General features: G+C 35.7%; 1 protein-coding gene across 3 annotated transcripts; it reads right to left on the bottom strand.

The window, feature by feature from the left end:
* Positions 1-1,105: 1,105 nt before the first annotated feature.
* Positions 1,106-18,853, bottom strand: LOC145775774 (G-protein coupled receptor GRL101-like). 3 transcript variants are annotated; one of them, XM_082587140.1, is made up of 4 exons: positions 18,554-18,618; positions 18,140-18,309; positions 10,743-10,816; positions 1,106-3,314 (listed from the first exon to the last, which is right to left on the bottom strand). In XM_082587140.1, the coding sequence occupies exon 4, from the start codon at positions 3,037-3,039 to the stop codon at positions 1,810-1,812; it is 1,230 nt and encodes a 409-aa protein (XP_082443266.1). In that variant the 5' UTR covers positions 3,040-3,314; positions 10,743-10,816; positions 18,140-18,309; positions 18,554-18,618; the 3' UTR covers positions 1,106-1,809. The 3 variants fall into 3 exon arrangements, with proteins under 3 accessions (XP_082443266.1, XP_082443267.1, XP_082443268.1); XM_082587142.1 differs by having other exon boundaries at positions 3,058-3,314; XM_082587141.1 differs by lacking the exons at positions 10,743-10,816; positions 18,140-18,309; positions 18,554-18,618 and adding an exon at positions 18,837-18,853.
* Positions 18,854-20,673: the final 1,820 nt, after the last annotated feature.

Genomic DNA, 20,673 nt, shown 5'->3' with positions numbered 1-20,673 from the left:
ATCTGGTGTGAGACTTGAACCAGTGCCATTCAATCATGATCTTGAAAAGCAAGCGTTAAACCAGCCAGTCGCTAAATGTATGTTGAGGAACATTTATTCTTCCTTAAATGCACTGCAACATAGTCTGATGCAGTAACCCTCCTATTGTCCACTTCAAAACAGAGTCAGCAATCCCGTTGTTCTAGATATCCCTGCTCGAAACAGTCTCAAAAACCAATCTCGTTAGAAGTCGAATACACAAGAATGGCGCACTAACGATAAAGAACCTTTGTCCATGCCAGCAGTTGATGGTCTATGCCAGAAGTCGGGAACCTATGGCCCGCGAGCATATGGCTCTTTGGGTGATGGCATCTGGCTTTCCGGCATAATCTAAGATGGCACTTCTTGATCTGACAAGTGGCTAAAATAGCGCTGACGCCGTCAATTTCTTTAAGAGCTTACGCAGTAGCCTACTTTACGCCGTGAAGTTTTTAGGCAATTCGCGCTGACGCTGTCAATTTATTTCATTGACGCGTGCAACACTGACTACAGTATATTAAATGCTTCAATGATTTAGCCTACATATTCTACTGACGCTTCTAGCATCCGTGGCCAGTGAGCCTTTTCAAAGCTGAAACACATCAAAAAGATTGTACGCTCTACAATGGCTCAGGATAGACTTGTCTAGTCAGCAAGTGTAAAAAAGAACTGACTTGCTGCTTGGATGATGGCTTACAGCAGCTACGATGAGAGCCGCTGAGAAAACATGTAGGCCCGGTTCCAAGCGTGGTTACTGACCTTCTCTGAAAAAAGTTGTCTTCTCTAAAAAGGTTTGTCTGAGGAAAAGTTAGGTCTTTGTTTTATTAAGAAGGACAGCTAGTGGAGTGTGTAGGTCTACTGTGTATAGCTCCCACGAGCTTTCTCTGACGTCACCCACTCTTGTTTCGCTAGAATTCTGGAATCTGTGCAACAGCGTGGGCGTTTTGCGCCGGCTCTGCTTGTAGCCTATGCCTGTCAAAACAAAGACAAATGCAGTTTTGGTTTATTTTAAGCAACAAACAACGAATTGTCATGTTAAAATTGTGCAAAGTTTAGTAATTTTTTTTGTTAACATCATTTGCATCTACTTAAGTTACTTCATCCTACGTGTGGGGCTGTGGGCCTTGTTTTTGTTAGTCCATTTTTGCTCAAGTTTGTTTCTGTATACCACAATACATCCAATTCAGGCAAAGTGAATATTTAATTCCGGGGTGACGTTTTTTGAAAGTAGGTTAAAACAAGAGTTATTTTCTCTGAGACAAAAATTCATCGAATTACGATATAGGAGTATACGTTTATGAAAATGTCATAACCTTAGTGTACATGCACTAGTAGGTCTATATAGGTCTCTATGGATAGCCATCATCACAATATAAACACATTTTCTAAAAATAAGCATAAAGTAGTGAAAAGGGACGTACAAAAGTGATACTAAATATGAAAACATAATTTTTAATAGCTGTGCCAAGTTAAATAGGCATCAAAACCTTCTTTTCGTAAGTAGCCTTGTTTGAATCCTGTTTATTATAGCCTTTTTGAGAGCTTTCTTAGACACGTGAAAAAGAGCTAAATAATAAAAAGCGTCAACATAAAACAAACGAACAAATTACCAATAAAATTAAGCTTTACAAATGGTAAACGATGAAAACACATTACGAAAAATTGTTGTTTTTGTAATGGAATTCCTGACGATTTTAAGGACAATGTTTCTGCAGAATATTTAGATTCCGATATAGACAAGGTTTTGAGCAGTTTCTAATCTTGATGCGTTATAGCATCATTCAAATGCAGCTAAATAGAAGTTTGATTGACTTTTTCAGGTGCCGTTGATGATGGAAGTACAGAGAATACTGTTTGAGAATTAGTGGTTTTCTCAGAACTGTGCAATATGTTTGATTGACGCAGTTGGTCAGTAAGAGTCGATCCAACAGTTTTAATTTGTCCCCAAACCGTTGATAACGCATCAGTGTAGATCAATGGATTTATCGAGCTGTTTATTGGCAAAAGAATGATTGCAGAAACAGCGTAGGCTTCTGTGGGCAGCGCTATTCCTCCAACACTCATCAGCGTCATGATGCAAATTGGAAGCCAGCAAAGCATGTCAGTTGCAATTAAGATTGTCACTTTACGTTGAAGATTCCTGGCTTGTTTTTTTTGCTGGTCAGATATGTGGCCTACTACGCCACGTTGTGAAATTGTACGTCTATAAACCACAACGTAAGCAAAAGCAATGTACACCAAAGCAACAAAATTAAACAATATTACTATAGGTGATAAAACATTCAGACTTGAGTTGTCGCTGCTTGTTTTATAAAATCTTGGAATGCACAAACCACTTGCACTAAAGTAACCGAAGTAGCCTCGTGTTCTAGGTGCCAGGCCGGTGAGATTACTTTTCAAATAGTTTTCCAAAGAATACCAATCTTTGTAAATATTCCCGTCTGGTATTTGGAAACCACTTACAGCGCTGAGACGTTGAGTGAACTGTTTCAAAGTTTGAAAGTCTACAACGTCACTAGAAAACCACCGGTTACTTTCGATCCACATGCCTCTAACCATTGTAGGAGAAAGTGATCTTAGAAGGGGTATGTTAGCCAAGATGACAGACACAAGCCAAATCAAGATTATCCAACCACATAAATTATACGTTTTCACATCTCGACTTTTGTATGGGAAAAGAATAAGATACAAACGATATGATGTCAAACAAACCAAAGTGAGCACAGAGACTTCGCTGGATAATACAGTGATCACGCCTACACCGCTGCAAGTTAAACTTGTTCTCCATGCTTTGTCTTGCACGCAGTAATCCCCTGCGTATTCCCTTATTTTGACGATGATTATTAACAAAGCAATTCCCATCAGAAAATCAGCCACAGCGAGATTGAAAATCAGCAATTTATTAACCATCAAGGAAGGAGGTGGTTTTTGTGACGGTCCTTTACGATAAGAAGAAGCTAAAAACATCCCGGATGTGACAATTACTGTGCCGTTGCCAGCTAAAGCAAAAATTGCCATCATCCAAAGAAAAAATTCCAAAGCTGTTGAAACTATCAAGAATTTGTTTGAAGATATGGCACTGTTTTTCCAATAAGATTCCGGACATTCGTCTGAACCATCATCACAGTCAGCTCTTCCGTCTAGTACTTGGTTTTTCAAAACAAATTTTGTATCTCTATTTTCACAATAGAAGTGAGTAGCCTCAGAACAGCCAATTTCATCCTCGCCACCAACGCAGTCGATGAAACCATCACAAACTTTCTCATGTGGAATATTGACAACAGGAAGAGGGTTCACTAAACAAAAAAACAAATTCATTTTGATGGAAATTTAAAACATTGACACTATTTAAATATTTTATCATTTAGTAAGTAAAGATTTACAGCAATGGAGATTAAGTCTAAAGAAAAAACTGCCTTTGTTTCTTATTTGCTTAATATACCTCTTTGAGACTTTCTTAATTAACACAAGCTGCTAAAAAAAGTGCTGTAGTTCTGATTTCAAAGGTTTCTTAAAAGTTAGAAACTGTAAAAAAAATGTTGGTTTTACATCAAACCAATATTACTTTGACTGTTAAGAAAGTAAAAAAAATATTAATTAAATCATGGCTGATTAACTTTAAAAATACGAAAACTTTGGTCAAAAATTTAGACACTTTACACAATTATTATGTTTAGTCGCCCATCCCCGCTTGCAGTAGATTGGTTTTGCTTTTGCGATCGAATTACTATGCTTTCAGTTACAACTGCCTCCATTGAGCGATGTTTCAGTTCACTAAAGTAGCCCACCTGAAAAATTATTACCACACGACCATGACCGAGCCACGTTTGGATGGTCTAGCTCAGCTCAGATGTATTTAAACAAGGATATTGTACTCGAGTATGATGCTCGATGCAGTCATTGATATATGTAAATTGTCATTGCGAATTGCCGAGAATGTTCAAAAGGTATTCGAGATTGGAAAGATTAACTTATTGTTTATGTTCTGAAGTGTTTGATATCTTTTGTTGGTTCATTGATTGGAACAGTAACTTACTTCTGCGGATTCGCTCTTGATTTTGGATCCCCTCCTCCCTAACTGACGATATTCTGACGGTTTCAGATTGGTTTTGGTTTTGCAGTAATTCGCTTGCAGTAGCTTGCAAAACGGTGTTTCCAAATATAAATATTTTTTAAAATCCACTTTTGGTTTGGGAGCAAATCTGGTGTTCCATAGGTCCCGGCGTTCCATAGGTCCCACACTTTCCTACGCTACAGTTTCTTACACTACACTATTGTATTCAGGGAATAACTTACGGTAATACTAATCTCCAAGTGAAATGGAGCATGATAATACAAATCCATGGCCTTACTTGGAAGAGAGGCCACACAAAGGACCATTAACCGTGGGCGCTTTTCCAACGAAAGATTTCCAAAATACTTTTTTTCGCTACAACACGCCAATACCTTCCAGTGCTGCGGTTGAAAGAATGTTTTCAATGGGCAAAGACATATTGAAACCAAAACGCAGCAAAATGTCAGATGAACACTTTCAGATGCTTGTGTTCCTTCGTGGAAATTCAAAATAAAACTTGTTTGTTTCGAGTGGTTTATAATGTGTGAATGTTTGGCACCTAGCAAACAAAATGAGTTTGCGCTAGTGTATGCGCTGACGCTGACGCCGCCAACTTTTTTTACAAGTTGCGTTGACGCATGCGGCGTATAGTTTTTCGAACGTTTGCGTTTGCGCTGACGGCGTCAATATTTTTTGTATGCCCGTACATCACTGCTTGTAGAGACTCTTGACGCAGGGCCAGTTACCCAGATTGGCAGAGTGAAGTTTTCCGATTGTTGAAGTGTTGTTGTGGGAGAATTTTTCCATTCACTAGGTGCCGCTGAATGGAGAACAGTCCTGAAAAGCGTTGCTCAAGCGCACACCCCGAAAGTCGAACTTGCGCCGCTTGATCTTGAGCCGGGCGCGTAACCACTGAGCTAACGGGCCGGAGCCGGTACATTCACAATTGATGAAAATGGCTGTTGTAATGTCTAGTTTATAACATATCGTATGTTGTAGTATCATTATTCATATCTGTTTTCATTTTTTTCTTTCTTTTTAATTGATTTTTAAATTATCTGCCCCCCCCCCGAAAAAAACTCCTAGATCCGCGCCTGTGCTGTTTGTCTTTGCCAGTCATAAGGTTGATAATATGTTTAGCTCTATTTATCATTTAAGACACAGTATTGTAGCAACAATAATGAAATATAAAGGCAAGTGTTATGTTGTTTTGTCATTCAATTCATGTAATTGATGCGTCAGGCAAGTTAGACAGCGTTGTTGATAATGTGTTCTGTATTTTTGGCAAGCATTGAGTTTGAATTACTGTAGGCCTACCTATGAGTTACTTTTGTTTATGTAGCTGCTTCATTATGAAGTGAGAATATCTTTGATGACTCTGATTTCATTGTAATTTGATATCAATATTTGCAATATTAAAAGCAGTTTTGTTTAAAGGTGCAAGTTTGATGCGCATAACATGATAAACTGTCAAATTCTATTTAGGCTGTTTGGTTTGAAGTAGCATGGATAAAGTAGCCTTGTCTCTAGAATTCCATAAAGCATAATTCGAGGAATTCTCGTTGGGTCCATCCCTACGACATTTCCTGATCAGTGGAAACGATGTGGCAGTGTGATGGTTTCTGGCTGGACAACCTAGCCTGATCAAGTATTGATTTGTTGGTAAGACGAGTGTCTAGTATTTGCTTCAGTTGCCTCTGCTAGAAGTTTTCAAGACGTTTGATGTCACGACAGTATAATGTTTCACAAGCAGGTTAATAGCGCCACTGCGCCAGGACTGCCGAGAAGATAAATTAAGGTTCCAAAGAGACCCTTGTACCCAAAGTCAAGATACTTCAGAGAAAAACGCGCTACATCCAAACAATACGTTTATTTTTTTTTTAGGGCCTCTTGAAAAGATTACGAGTCCCTAAAATCATGCCGGGCTCGGGTCCAAAAGTACCTCCTGTAAACGCTACTGAACAGCACCACTACTATCACAGCTGACCATACCACTTGTTTCAACACAGTATCAATGGACCACTTCTTTATTTATGGAATGGCACTGCGGCAGCTTAGGAATGGTTGCGGACTTATCTATCGGTTGTGGACACGCAGGTTAAGCATTCTACTGTAAGTTGACCACGTTTAACGAATTTAGATCTGTACAGAAACTGTTTACTTGCTGAATCCAAAGACTGTCTTGGCGCTTGTAACTAAGCCCACAACACGTAGCTTACAGTACGCCTAGCATATATTTCTTCTGCATAATCTCATTTGCCTCAAAATTGGAACATGTTTTTGCTGTAAAGTTCCCTCAGTAGCCTACATGTTCGCTCAGAATTGGGTCACACAGAATAACTTTAGAATTTAGTTAGAGCAGTGGTTCTCAAACTTATTCTGTTGCTACGTCTTTGGAAAAGTTTGCTGGACTTGAAACGCACCCATTGTGCTATGGAATTGTTAAATCACAATCGATTGATACAGTTTCATACTAATAAGTTCCAATGCACATGTCAGTTGATAATAAACAATAGAAATCTTTGTGCAACTCCCTTGGATAGTTGAAACGACGCACCATGGCGTCGCGACGCACAGTTTGAAAACCTCTTATTGTTGAATGAATTGGTTTTTGCATGAATTGGTTTTTGCAAAATGAGTTCTTAGTGCACGCAGTGAAATAAAGAGGATAGGAGACTGCAGTGTAACTACCAAATCAAATTCTGAAAGTATAATTTTATTTTACATTTGCGTTTTATTGCTATTGTATTTTTATGGACCTCTGCTATTTTGATCATGTCTTGTTTTTCGCTATAATGTTTGAAAATAAAAACAAACTTAACCGAACAGTGCTTTGCTTTAAACAAGACAAAGAATGTGCGCTAGTCCACACCGACTACTTGTACAATGTACAATACTTTACCTGTAACAACACAGCTAGGTGTTAATATGGCCTCTCAAGTAAAATGTGTAGACAAGCACCCCTGGAAAGAACGTCACACAATAAATAAGTAGAGGGAAAGAATTTTCATAAAATAATGGTTTGACTTTCGTTTTTTTTTTACTTATTTCTTTTAAACCAGGAAGTTAATTAAGTTGGTGTGCAAATCCTCGCACTTACAATGCAGCGTGGGAGCCATGTGACGTGCGAATTTTTATATCACACTGTAGTAGTAGCCATGAGTGGGCTAATCATGATTACAAAAGAAAAACAGTCTCCAATGACTTTTATAAACGGCAAGTATCCGTTGGTTTATTTATCGAAAGTCGGTTATCAAACTGCAAACATTGAAGATAATAGTTATTAGGGTATGAAAGCTACTGTAAGTTGTGCTTTTGGCCATGATCAACAAAAACACAGCCTAAAAGGTTTTTCTTAAAAGTTTGTTGGCAAAAAAAATGAAATCAATTCATTTTTTGAATAAACTTCGGAATTTTGACATACAAAATAAACACGTAAGAAATTTACTAAAAATGCAATCAGACTTAGGCCAAAGTAGGTTATTGAACAGCCTTTACACTTTTTAATAAGATTTAGTTGCTTACAACGGGCAGAATTGGACTTAGTGGGCCAGTGATTTTTGCAGTAAATTTCAAGTCTTCTACCAAGTCTACAGTACTTTCATTTCCTGGTTTTTACCAAAATAGTTTCTAGAAAGTTCAATGTTTTTTTCATTGTACTCACTTTTGTTTGTGAGCAAATTATAGCCTATTAAACTAGTAGGCTACTTGCAGTAGAAGTAGGCTTAGATGCTTGAGGTGTACCGTGTAACCCTCCTCTTTTTCCTAAACTTGTATTTATACTTGTACCTCTGGTATCCAATTTCCCGTGTTTTAAATTCATCTTGGTTGATTGTATTGTCCTAGCCTAGTAACAAATTCTTGCCTTTTCCACATTCTCTTTTATTTTTGATATATTCCGATAATTTTTTAGCACAAAATTAGTAAAAAATCCAACCTTTCTTTAGCCGAAAAAATAACATTTCGCCTTTGATAGGCTATAGCGAGGGTTTGGTGGCTCAGTCGAAGGTTATGTAATAGATTGAGTTTCGCTTTTAGCAGCATAATCGTTGCTTACTTCACAATGTACAGTAGATACCAAGGACCTGTTTTAGCCAAGAACAGGGCTAAAACAGATCCTTAGTAACTACATTGTGACGTAACCAACGATCATGCTGCTGAAAGCGAAATTTAATCTATTGCTATTTCAATCTGTGGGTAGTGTATCCTTTGCTGACGGTGGTGCCGAAGTTAGTTGAGGATGGGGGGGATAAATCAACATTTTATCGAATTTTAGACGATTTTGAACATTGGGGGGATGCATATTTTTATACACAATTTTATTGGTACTGGTATTTTAAGTTTATTAAACAATCACCGGACCTTGGTAAATTAGCTGCTAACAGCATAATATACAGATAAGAAAGCATGGAGATAAAAGTGCTACCAGTGCTCTTGTGAATGACTGCTGCAAGATTAAGAAACAAGCAAAGAAAAATTGATAGGCTACCTCTAGCGGGATTCGAACCTATGACTTTCCAATGAATAGGCTACTTAATTTTTCCAAAAAAAAACAGAAGTTATACTTTTCTTCTTGTCCTCTCATTCACTAGAAACACTACACTTAGTGCACTATAGGACAAAGTCACTAGTCAGCAGACTGAAAACAATCGAAGCTACAGAAGAACATCTGCAAATTTATGACAAAAATAATAACTTTCAAACACATCACAAGAACTTGTTACAACCGAACATATTGCGTCTTACGGTAGTGCGCATTGAAAACTCATTAGCAATGTCATTTATGCTGATGTCATTAGGAATATTTTGGTGAATGTTGCAAACAATGCTAGCATTCAACCTTTCCTGTCCCAAAGTATTTCTCAGCCAGGTTTGCAATCTACGAAGATTGGAAAACGACCTCTCGCAAGCAGCAGAGTTTTCCGGGCAAACTAAGAGGATCTTAATCAGCTGGGGTATTTGAGAATAGAGAGGTTTTTCCAACTCGTACAATGCCTCTTAAGCTCTTTTAGCATCGTATGGAGATTTGATCCTGTTGCCTTTTTTAATGAATCAATTTGATAACTCATCGATTGTCTATTCAGCTCTGGATGACTTTTGACCATTTCAGGCACTAAGCCGGTCTTGAAAATTCGTATAGCCTACTTTGCCGAATCGGAATTCAGGCTACTTTCAAACCGTTCGGTCAGTTCAGAGATAACTCTGTCCATGAACTGTTTGTAATGTATTTTATAATGCAGTTGAGTGTCTGCAGTAGCTGATCTTTCAAGGACTCTTCTTTGCCGTGGTGCTTGCAAGGGCGTGATAAAATTAGCAACAGATTTTTCTGGAAGTGAAACTGCATTTTTGTAATTGTTCTCAAATTCCAAATCACGATATTTCTCTAGAGTGATTTTCAGTGTCTGAAACAGCTCTTCACAAGAGTCAATGTCAAGCTTTTCTCCTTGCAACGTGATAGGCTACTAAATTGCTCCATAAATGCCAACCCAAGTCTCAAATATGTTTCAGATTTAACTAAGCTTTTTAAAATTCCTTGTGCCTTTATTTTTTCTTCTAGTGTAGACAGTAAACCAAGGTTCTTCATTGTCTAGCGTCAAATCCAAGACAATTTAGAACTGTGATCAAACATCAATAAAAAAACAACAACAGCAATTCGAGATGCTTGCAAACAACTAAATCGAAGTACAACTTCATAGCAAATAATTTTTTGTGGGATTTCGATGATGTGGGATTTCGATCCCACGCGGACTTTAGTTCATTGGTTCTTAAGATCAACACCTTAACTTAGTGTTCAGTACGCATGACCAAACTAAAAATTGTTATATTACGTCTGTTTTAAACAACATAAAACAGTTTATTGCAATTTTATTTAAAAAATGTTTTGACTATGATAAAACAAAGACGTTTAAAGTCATAATTCAACTGTGAAAACTCGTGATCATGAAATTATGTGCTATAGCAGGTGCCTAAGCTTTCAAACAGGAGATGCTAGCAGTTTATTAAAAGGTGTCATCCAATTAAGGGAAGCGATTAAGTTGTAAGATCCACTTCGTTAGACGAATTTGATAGGAATTAAGGAACTATGGGTTCGTTTTTATACAAATCAATCAGTGTAACAGATAAATTTTGAAGTTTGGATGTAATACAAGACAATGTATTAGGACTGGTATAAAATAATCTTTTGTTTCCGAGATCTGCTTGTGTGCTTTTACCCAGCAATGAATTGAAGTAAAAAAATTTAGTTGTGGATTGATACTCATAGAAAGTTGTTGGCTTAAATATACCTTACCTCACTAAAATTAGGTTATAAGTAGATGTGGAAAAATAATTACATAAAGTTAGAGGCATATAGAACGTATAAAACAATGGGTTACTAGAAAAACATGTTTCAATGTGATAAAATAGTTTGGTATATTTGTTAGAGGTTACATATTAGGTAAGATATAATTACAAAACAGTTTAAGCACTGAGCGTTATAAAACTGAAGAACCCTAGCGAAACAGCAACCTGTTATGAAAGTTCATAAAACAACATTGATTAGTTACTTATGCAAGTCAACAAGGAAGCTAAAGTGAATCTTAAGTTATAACTAAAGTGAATCTTGTGTTATAAACTTATAAACTACCAACCCTTGAATGGTAAATTTACGTCAATACTACAAAATTTTTACCCGTCAAAGCATTTCATCAAAATAATGCAACTCCGTGACTTCTTCTGTTTCTTAAACAATCTTGTAGAGTGGTTCTGAAGTTTGTAAAATGCAACGCATATGAAGCCTACCAAAGACGTTTTTAATAAAACAGCATTAAGACTGATTTATGCAATACAACTTACCACGATTCAAAAATAATGTGTTGTTATTTCCAAACAGTTAGTTATAGATAATTATTATCTTTACAGATGAATTGTACTTATAGAATAGGAAGAATATACATAAGTAATCTCTAAATCGCTAAGAATGAATGTGAAATTAAATTGTAGTTGTAGCAGGTAGAAAATATAAATCACTTAAAGTAATATGCTTCATAAAACTAGGCTACTAGTATAAAATTTTATCATCTACAATGTAAACCATGCGTGTGTTTAACAAAAATAACAGGGGTTGAAAATGTGAAAAAAAATACTTGTGACCATAGTATAAACAAGACACTAATCCGTTTTACAAATGTAAGCGTGGGATCGATCACGGATCCAACAGCTCAACAATAAAACCTTCAGAACCGAATGGAGGTGAAACCCTAAGTAAACAGTGTTGTCATTTAAAAGTCTCATGAGACACATCCAAAGTGTTTTATGATTTTTAGATTAAGATTATAAAAACAATTTAAGAGTATGCAAATCATAAGTGTGCTTTAAGTTGCTGGAAATACGCTTAAGGTTGCTAGGAGTAAGCTTATGGTTGCTGGAAATACTTCATCTTAAAAAGAAAAGAATAAACAAGCGGATGTATTATTCTTGAGAGAAATAAAAAAAATTATTTCAACAAACTGTACACTAAAACTTTTTAAAACATTAACACGAAAAAAAAAAACAACATTATTTTAAGAAATTAAAAATGTTAGTTCTGTAACTTACAAAACTAAAAAAAAAAAAAAATAATTTTGATAAATCATAAAGTTTTATTCTAATAAGATACACACGAAAAATTGTTTTAAATAAAAAAATAGTTAAGTTTTGTTTTACAAACTAGAAAGTAGTTTTGACAAATCGTAAACTAAAAAGTTTTATTCTAACAACATACACACGAAAAATTATTATAAATAAAAAAAAAATAGTTAAGTTTTGTTTTACAAACTAAAAAGTAGTTTTTACAAATCGTAAACTAAAAAGTTTTATTCTAACAACATACACACGAAAAATTATTTTAACAAAAAAAAATAGTTAAGTTTTGTTTTACAAACTAAAAAGTAGTTTTTACAAATCGTAAACTAAAAGTTTTATTCTAATAACATAAACATGAAAAATTATTTTAAATAAAAAAAATAGTTAAGTTTTGTTTTACAAACTAAAAAGTAGTTTTGACAAATCGTAAACTAAAAGTTTTATTCTAATAACATAAACACGAAAAATTAATCACAAACTCAACTTTTATTAAACTGAAAAATAGTTTTAACAAATCACAAACTTTTAATTGCACAAACCAACAACCAAAAATATTTTTAACAAGCTACAAACTTTCTGTTTGTATGATTGATAAATTAAAAAAAAAACATTAACTAACGAGGTGCAAACTTTATGTTCCATAATTTACAACTGAAAATTAGTTTTAACAAACGTTTAAGTTCCATAATTTACAACTTAAAAAATAGTTTTAACAAACTACAAACTTATAAGTTCCATAACTTACAAACTGAACATAAAAAAAATAGTTTTAACAAATTATAATCTGAAAGTTTAACACATGAAAACATACACATGAAAAATTATGTTAAGTGACAAACTTAAGTTTTCTTTTACAAACTTAAAAAATATTATCAACAAATTGCAATTTTATTTTTACAAGCTTAAAAAATTATAACAAAATATCACAAGTTTCGAAAAATGTGAAATTTACAACTGAAAATTAGTTTTAACAAACGTTTAAGTTCCATAATTTACAACTTAAAAAATAGTTTTAACAAACTACAAACTTATAAGTTCCATAACTTACAAACTGAACATAAAAAAAATAGTTTTAACAAATTATAATCTGAAAGTTTAACACATGAAAACATACACATGAAAAATTATGTTAAGTGACAAACTTAAGTTTTCTTTTACAAACTTAAAAAATATTTTCAACAAATTGCAATTTTATTTTTAGAAGCTTAAAAAATTATAACAAAATATCACAAGTTTCTGTTGCATAATTTGTAACGTTAAAATCTGTGTTTGAAGATTTGTTTGTATGTTTTTATCAGCAGGTGTCATTACGTGTTGCAAAATTTGTAACGTTAAAATCTGTGTTTGGAGATTTGTTTGTGTGTTTTTATCAGCAGGTGTCATTACGTGTTGCAAAATTTGTGCTCTCATTCTGCTGGAGTTTGTATTTTTTTATGCTTGTCTTAAGGTAACGATTTGTGATGTAGATTGCGCTAGGTTTGTTGATTTTTTTCCAGTCCTCAGATTGTAGAAGTATATGTTGCAACAATTTGTTCTATAGCTGTTCATTTGGGTGTTCTCGTTGTTTAAAAGAAATGTTGATTGTTTAGCTGGTATTAGCATCATCTAAAATAAAAATGTAAAATTTATTCCTGCATGATAAGCCTAAAGTTACATTGTTTTGACCAAGCCATTACTCCAGGTTAGTTACATGTATCAAACGTTACTATAAAGGTTTAGCTGAAACCACTGTTTTAGCGAGAAACGTAGACCTAAAGAAATAAAGGTTTACCGAAACTAACATAAACCGAAACGAAGATTAACCGAAAAGATGAAAAAATGCAGTATTTATTATTATTCAAGATGATTAAATGTAGTATTTATTAAGGTTTTTGGACAAGTCATAGATTATAATAATTATAACCAACCCTTTGATCATTTGCCGTACAATGAACTAAAACCGATCCACAGATCAAAAAACTCATCAAAGTACAACGAAATCTTCAATCAACCTAAACATTCGAAACAACAGTGAAACCTCATATACCATTAAAATTACCAAAAGATCCCACCAATCAATGACAAGTTATGAAACTCGAAAGATCTACTGCCCATAAGAATGAAACACAGTATTCGGAAAGACCTGGAATCGAACCAGTAGACCTACTTACCAGAATCAATAGTGAAAACTCTATTCCTGCAAGCAAACATCTTCACGAAAAAACATGGCTGCAACCAAACCGATAAAAAATTAACAAAACATACAGACACATACAGAACATATACAAAACATATACATACAGACAGTTTGCTAACTTACACGCAATCAGTTCCCACTACGTATTGTACGAGAAGAAAAACAAACATTCGTTTATGGTATTGCGTTGTAATAAATTTGTTGAAGAGTCATGATCAGTAAGGGAGCCAATACTTTTTATTTCTAGGTTCGCTTTTTCGTTAGTGAATTGGATTTAAGTTTAAATAATTAACAAATCACCTGTTGAAAAAAAAAACTTCAGCTTGTCCTGGAACTACAGCTCCAAAAAAGGTCTTTACCTACTTATCAATGGTTGACAGGCTTGTTGTTAGGCATTGTCGGAAATTTTCAAGCATTTTCAGGGGTTGTCAGGCATTGTAGAGTAGCTACTTTCAGGCATTGTCTAGGATTTCCAGGCATTGTCGATCATTATCAGTGGTTGACGGGTTTGTTAGGCATTGTCGAACATTTTCAGGCATTACCAAACATTTTCAGGGGTTGTCGAGGATTTTCAGGGGTTGTCAGGCATTGTAGAATAGCTGACATTTTTTCTCAAACTATCAACTTTAGGACCAGACTAATTACGCAAAATAGCCAGACCAAAATGCCAGACCAAAATGTGTAAAGCAATTGAGTTTGCCAAACCATTTATGGATTTGGATGATTGTATCATACAAACAATTTTCCATGCTAGGAAATCATTGCTTTTTGATGGTGGTGAAACTTGGGCTAAAAAAGATGGTTTGTTCGATGTTACAATGGGCTCATTTGATGGTGCTGAGATTTGTGAGTTGGTCGGCTTGTTTCTTTTGAACGAACTTTCTGCTATTGTTGACAGAGACATGCTTGGGTTATATCGTGATGATGGTTTGGCTATTTTGCGTAATTTATCTGGTCCTAAAGTTGATAGTTTGAGAAAAAATGTCATTCAATTATTTAAACAACATGGCTTAAATATTACTGTGGATACTGGTCTAATTGAAACTGATTTTCTTGACGTCACTTTGAATTTGCTATCTGGTAAATTCTGGCCTTATCGAAAACCCAATAATGATCCCATTTACATCCATGCCCACTTGCCCAGTCCAATCACCCACCCAACATTAAGAGACAAATCCCGATTATGATTGCAAAGCGATTGTCCGCCACATCATTTGGCCAAAATGAATTTGATAAGACCGCATCTGTTTATAATGATGCCCTATTGAAAAGTGGTTTTGCGGAGAGAGTTTGCTACAACCCTGCTAATAACTTACGAACATCTAGGAAAAGGAGTCGGAAAATTTTATGGTTTAACCCTCCTTTTAGCTTGCAGGTTGATAGCAATATTGGTAAGGAATTTTTCAAACTTGTTTCTATACACTTTCCGCCCCATCATAGATTGCATAAAATATTCAACCGTAACACTATTAAGCTGAGCTACAGTTGTACTCCGAATGTTGCAAGCATCATATCCTCCCACAATAAAGCAATATTGCAGACTGATAATGAACCATCGCAGCCTGGTTGCAATTGCAGGGTGAAGCCAGATTGTCCTTTGAATGGGCAATGCTTGCAGAAGGCCGTTGTTTACAAAGCTACCATTGATAACGGCCCTACGGTCCTTAATTACATTGGTTGTTGTGAAACTACTTTTAAAAAACGTTTTTCCAACCATAAATGTACCTTCAATGATAGGTCTAAACGAAACAGCACCGAACTATCTAAGGCAGTTTGGGACCTTAAGGACAAGGGTGTTGATCCTAAAATAACTTGGTCCATCCACAGCTGTGCTCGGCCTTACAGTGGAGGTGGTCGTAATAATTGTGGCCTATGTTTGGCTGAAAAGTTGGCCATTCTGAAGGCTGATAGTGGCCACCTTTTGAACAAGCGTTCCGAACTAGTGGGTAAATGTCGTCATAGAAACAAATTTAAACTCAAGTACTTCAAAATAAAATAAATTCCTTTTGATTTTCACAGGTTATTTTTAAAAAAAATTTCATTTGATTTTTACAGGTTATAAATCTCATTTAATTTTCACAGGTTTAGAAACAGATTTCATATCATTTGTTCAGGTTACTACAGGTTACATCATCACAATTCTTTGTGATTTTCACAGGTTATAATTTTGAAAAATTAAATTTCATTTGATTCTTACAGGTTATAAATCTCATTTAATTTTTACAGGTTTTTAAACAAACAATTTCCATTTATTTTGTTCAGATTACTACAGGTTGCATTGATCATCAAACTGCATTTTGCCTTTTTGTGATGTCATAGAGGTTGCCATCAAGTTGCTTGGTTTCCAGATGGACAAATTAATTGAAACTTTGTAGTAATGGATGAAGGTAGCCCTTAGTAATTCTGAGGTTTTTTTCTGCAGATTGGATTACGGTTATAATATTTAATATCTTTTCAGGAAGTACAGGTTTAAAGGTTTTTTTTGCAGATTAAATTACAGTTGTAATATTTAATATCTTTTCAGGAATTATCGATTCATTACTTTTTTTGCATGTTTTTGCAGACCTTCTGATGATCCGTTAGGTGAAACAATTTGTAAAGGCTTCAGATAGTAATAACTATATTTGATTTAATTTGCTCTGCTTTGCTTTTTTGCTTAGCATTGAGCACTTTTTTGTAGTATTGATAGTTTTCATTGTTTTAGATATCTTACATATAGATATGCAACTCAGTGGTGCGTAACGATGTTTGAAGGCTAACAGCGTAGCTATGGCTGTATGCATTGACTTCAAACTTGGCACAGCAAAACAACTTTATTTTTAATATATTTTTTTGGTTTTTGTTTAAATAAAACTTTCTTCGTTTTCAAGTTGACGTATGGATTGCTTGTGATGACGTCACATTCTCGTTCCGCATGGACTGCTTTATGGAGATTCTGGCGATTGAAAACAAATCACAGTCACAGAGGGTACCTCTAAATACCCATTGTCAGGCATTGTAGGCATTGTCGGCTTTTTGGGGGGTTGTGGAGCATTTTCAGGGGTTGTCGAACATTTTCAGGGGTTTCAGGTATTGTAGAGTAGGCTAACTACTTTCAGGCATTGTTGGGAATTTCTAGGCATTGTGTAGGATTTCCAGGCATTGTCGATCATTATCAGTGGTTGACCGGCTTGTGAGGCATTGTCGAACATTTTCAGGCATTATCGAACATATTCAGGGGTTGTCGAGCATTTTCAGGGGTTGTCAGGCATTGTAGAGTAGCTACTTTCAGGCATTGTTGGGAATTTCCAGGCATTGTCTAGGATTTCCAGGCATTGTTGATCATTATTAGGCCTAGTGGTTAACGGGTTTGTCAGGCATTGTCGAACATTTTCAGGGGTTGTCTAGCATCGACAATGCCTGGAAATCCTAGACAATGCCTTGAAGTTACCGACAATGCCTGACAACCCCTGAAATGCTCGACAACCCCTGAAAATGTTCGACAATCCCTGAAAATGTTCGACAATGCCTGAAAATGTTCCATAATGACTACCAAACCTATCAACCACTGATATTGATCGACAATGCATGGAAATCCTAGACAATGCCTGGAAATTTTCAACAATGCCTGAAAGTAGCTATTCTACAATGCCTGACAACCCCTGAAAATCCTCGACAACCCCTGAAAATGTTTGGTAATGCCTGAAAATGTTCGACAATGCCTAACAAACCCGTCAACCACTGATAATGATCGACAATGCCTGGAAATCCTAGACAATGCCTGAAAGTAGCTACTCTACAATGCCTGACAACCCCTGAAAATGCTTGAAAATTTCCGACAATGCCTAACAACAAGCCTGTCAACCATTGATAAGTAGGTAAAGACCTTTTTTGGAGCTGTAGTTCCAGGACAAGCTGAAGTTTTGTTTAATTAAACTACTGAGTGTTACCAAAATGAAAGTTACTGCTGGCTACCGAAAGCTGTGCTATAGCATTTGGTAGCCTAGTTATGGTGTGTACCAAACATTAAAATTGTCTTGGTTTGGCGGTTGGATCCGTGATGCTAATGAAGCTGTCTCAGCAGGGGGGAGGATGCCCCCTGCCCTCAAATTTTCTCTGGGTCGGGGGCAATGGTGCCCTTTTAAGGTCATGTAAGCTTCTGCAAATTTTGCAATATAGGCTAACAACTTCTGCTATTCGCTTTTAGCCAAATTATAGGGCCTATACCCTACAGTAGGCCCACACAAATTATCCCGTGGACACATTTTATACTTTGCAGCAGATTGTGATGCTATGAATGTGAAATTTACCTTTTGTTTCTTGTTCAAGCTATTGCAATTATTCATCTGTCTCACATTTCGACTTTCATGGCTAATAGCGGGAAAACGAACGAGTTGCCCAGCATTATCGCTATATCTCATCCTAAAACTCTCGTCCTAAAATTGTTCCGGCGCCCCTCTATCTCAGGTCTGTAAACTGCCTACAACAAGCTTTAATTAGTCACTGGAAATAAGCTTAAATGATAGTTCCAACGATCATGAAACAGAAGTTGCATAACCTACGTGAAGAAAGATTATTGTCTTGATTTTTCATAGTAGGCTATTCTGTGAAAACTTGAAATATACGCCAAACAAAATATTCCAAAGGAGCTCAAAAGCCACCACTCGCCAAGCCCAAACCGTACAATAATGGCCTACGATAGATACGCTAGCCAAGCTGGCAACCTTGATTGTTGATTGTGTCCATAAAGTCAGTCGAGCGTGACGATAATTCCACGATTGCTGAGTTGCATATCTATATGTAAGATATCTATGGTTTAAATTAGTTGAAAAAAAATACTTGAATCAATTTTAAGATATTAACACATACCCTTTAAAGCCTTTAAAGTACGTGTTAATTTGAAGAGAAGGAGACATTATTTATGGTCTCTGTTAAAGAAGGACCTTTAGTGCAAACTAGCACACGTTAAAATTATTTGGATTTGAACAGTCAATTCATAGAACTCACGACGTGATACATCTTCTTGTCCACCATACTATACTTCCAAGTTTGATCAACTAATGAATTGATAGATTTACAAGTCTTTCTAGTATTATTTACTTGTTTCTGTTTCTTGCTTTAGCCATCATAAAGTAACACACTGTTCACTTCAAACTCTGTTATTTATAATGAATACAGAGGACACAGCTTGATTAAACGAGAGCGAAGCATATAAGCAAAAAATTTTTTAAAAAAAAAAACAAATGAATCTATTACGTGGCCAACATGATTCTTCATAATTTCGTTTGTGACGATTCAATTAAAAATTTTTTTTTGCTTATTTGCTTCGCCCTCGTTTAATCAGCTGTGTCCTCTGTATTCATTATAAATAACAGAGTTTGAAGTGAACAGTGTGTTACTTTATGATGGCTAAAGCAAGAAACAGAAACAAGTAAATAATACTAGAAAGACTTGTAAATCTATCAATTCATTAGTTGATCAAACTTGGAAGTATAGTATGGTGGACAAGAAGATGTATCACGTCGTGAGTTCTATGAATTGACTGTTCAAATCCAAATAATTTTAACGTGTGCTAGTTTGCACTAAAGGTCCTTCTTTAACAGAGACCATAAATAATGTCTCCTTCTCTTCAAATTAACACGTACTTTAAAGGCTTTAAAGGGTATGTGTTAATATCTTAAAATTGATTCAAGTATTTTTTTTCACTGTATTTAGCTGCTTTAAGTATCTGCTTTACGTGGATCCCTTGTGGACTTTACGCCCATTCAAGGTTAAAAAGTGTCGCAAACCCCCCCTTTTTAATTTGATTTATAGTGTTTTGCATCCGCTTGTGTGGATCATTCTACAGGAGGCTGGCTTGACTGGTCCCAGGTTAGGGTGTATGTCAGCTTGACTGACCCTCTTTCTTGTTGTTAGAATTTAAACACGCCTTTGAATAGTTTTAATGTATTTCATAGTTTTTAAACTACTTTTCGCAATCCACAATTGTACTGATGAAGCTTTAAGAGCCGAAAACGCGTTCTGCAATCTGTTTTGCAAATCATGTTGGTCGCGCAGTGGATTATACCTAGGTTACTTTGTAAAATTCCATTACGTGGCCAACATGATTCTTCATAATTTCGTTTGTGACGATTCAATTAAAAAAAGTTTTTTGCTTATATGCTTCGCCCTCGTTTAATCAAGCTGTGTCCTCTGTATTCATTATAAATAACAGAGTTTGAAGTGCAAGCCTTAAAGCAGCCGGCGGCCATGGCCGCTAAGTAGTGGTTGAATGACCGCCGGTGCTACCTCCTCCGTCGGCCAAGTTTGGCCGCCGGTTTCTTCTAGCCAATTATTTAATTTCGCAATAGAATGATCGTGGATTAAATGACGAAAATATGTAGTATCAAAGAGTGACGCAGAATTAGGTCAGCGCATCATAGTCACTACTGTTGTATTGAATATATACAGCTGCGATCACCAGCGCTGTAAGTCTTGTTTGCAATTCCCGATGTTTATTTTAACGAACTGTTAATCCGAAGTGCTAATTTACATCGGCTGGCAATATTGTCGTTTTTATATCGATTCAGTGTTGTCGGACATTGAATCGTTGTTAAAAAGGAGAACTAGGTTAGTTGACATCCGTGGGAAAAAACACGTGTCTTCATAGTTGAGAACGCTGTGGGTTAGTGACTTCACACCCTCCATGGTGACATCATAACGGAATAAATGGTCAGGTTTTATGAAAGGCGGTATGCAGTTGAAACAATTTACTGAGCTGCGAGCAGTGAAAACAATTTAAGGTCGTTAGATGGTCCCGCAATACCGGATTACAATCCCGATAAAGCATTTATTAATGCGTGGT

Source organism: Aplidium turbinatum, chromosome 8 (assembly GCF_918807975.1).
Source record: "Aplidium turbinatum chromosome 8, kaAplTurb1.1, whole genome shotgun sequence".
NCBI classification, from domain to species: Eukaryota; Metazoa; Chordata; class Ascidiacea; order Aplousobranchia; family Polyclinidae; genus Aplidium; species Aplidium turbinatum.
Note: the sequence above shows the minus strand (reverse complement) of the source record. Positions and strands in the feature narration are given on the sequence as shown.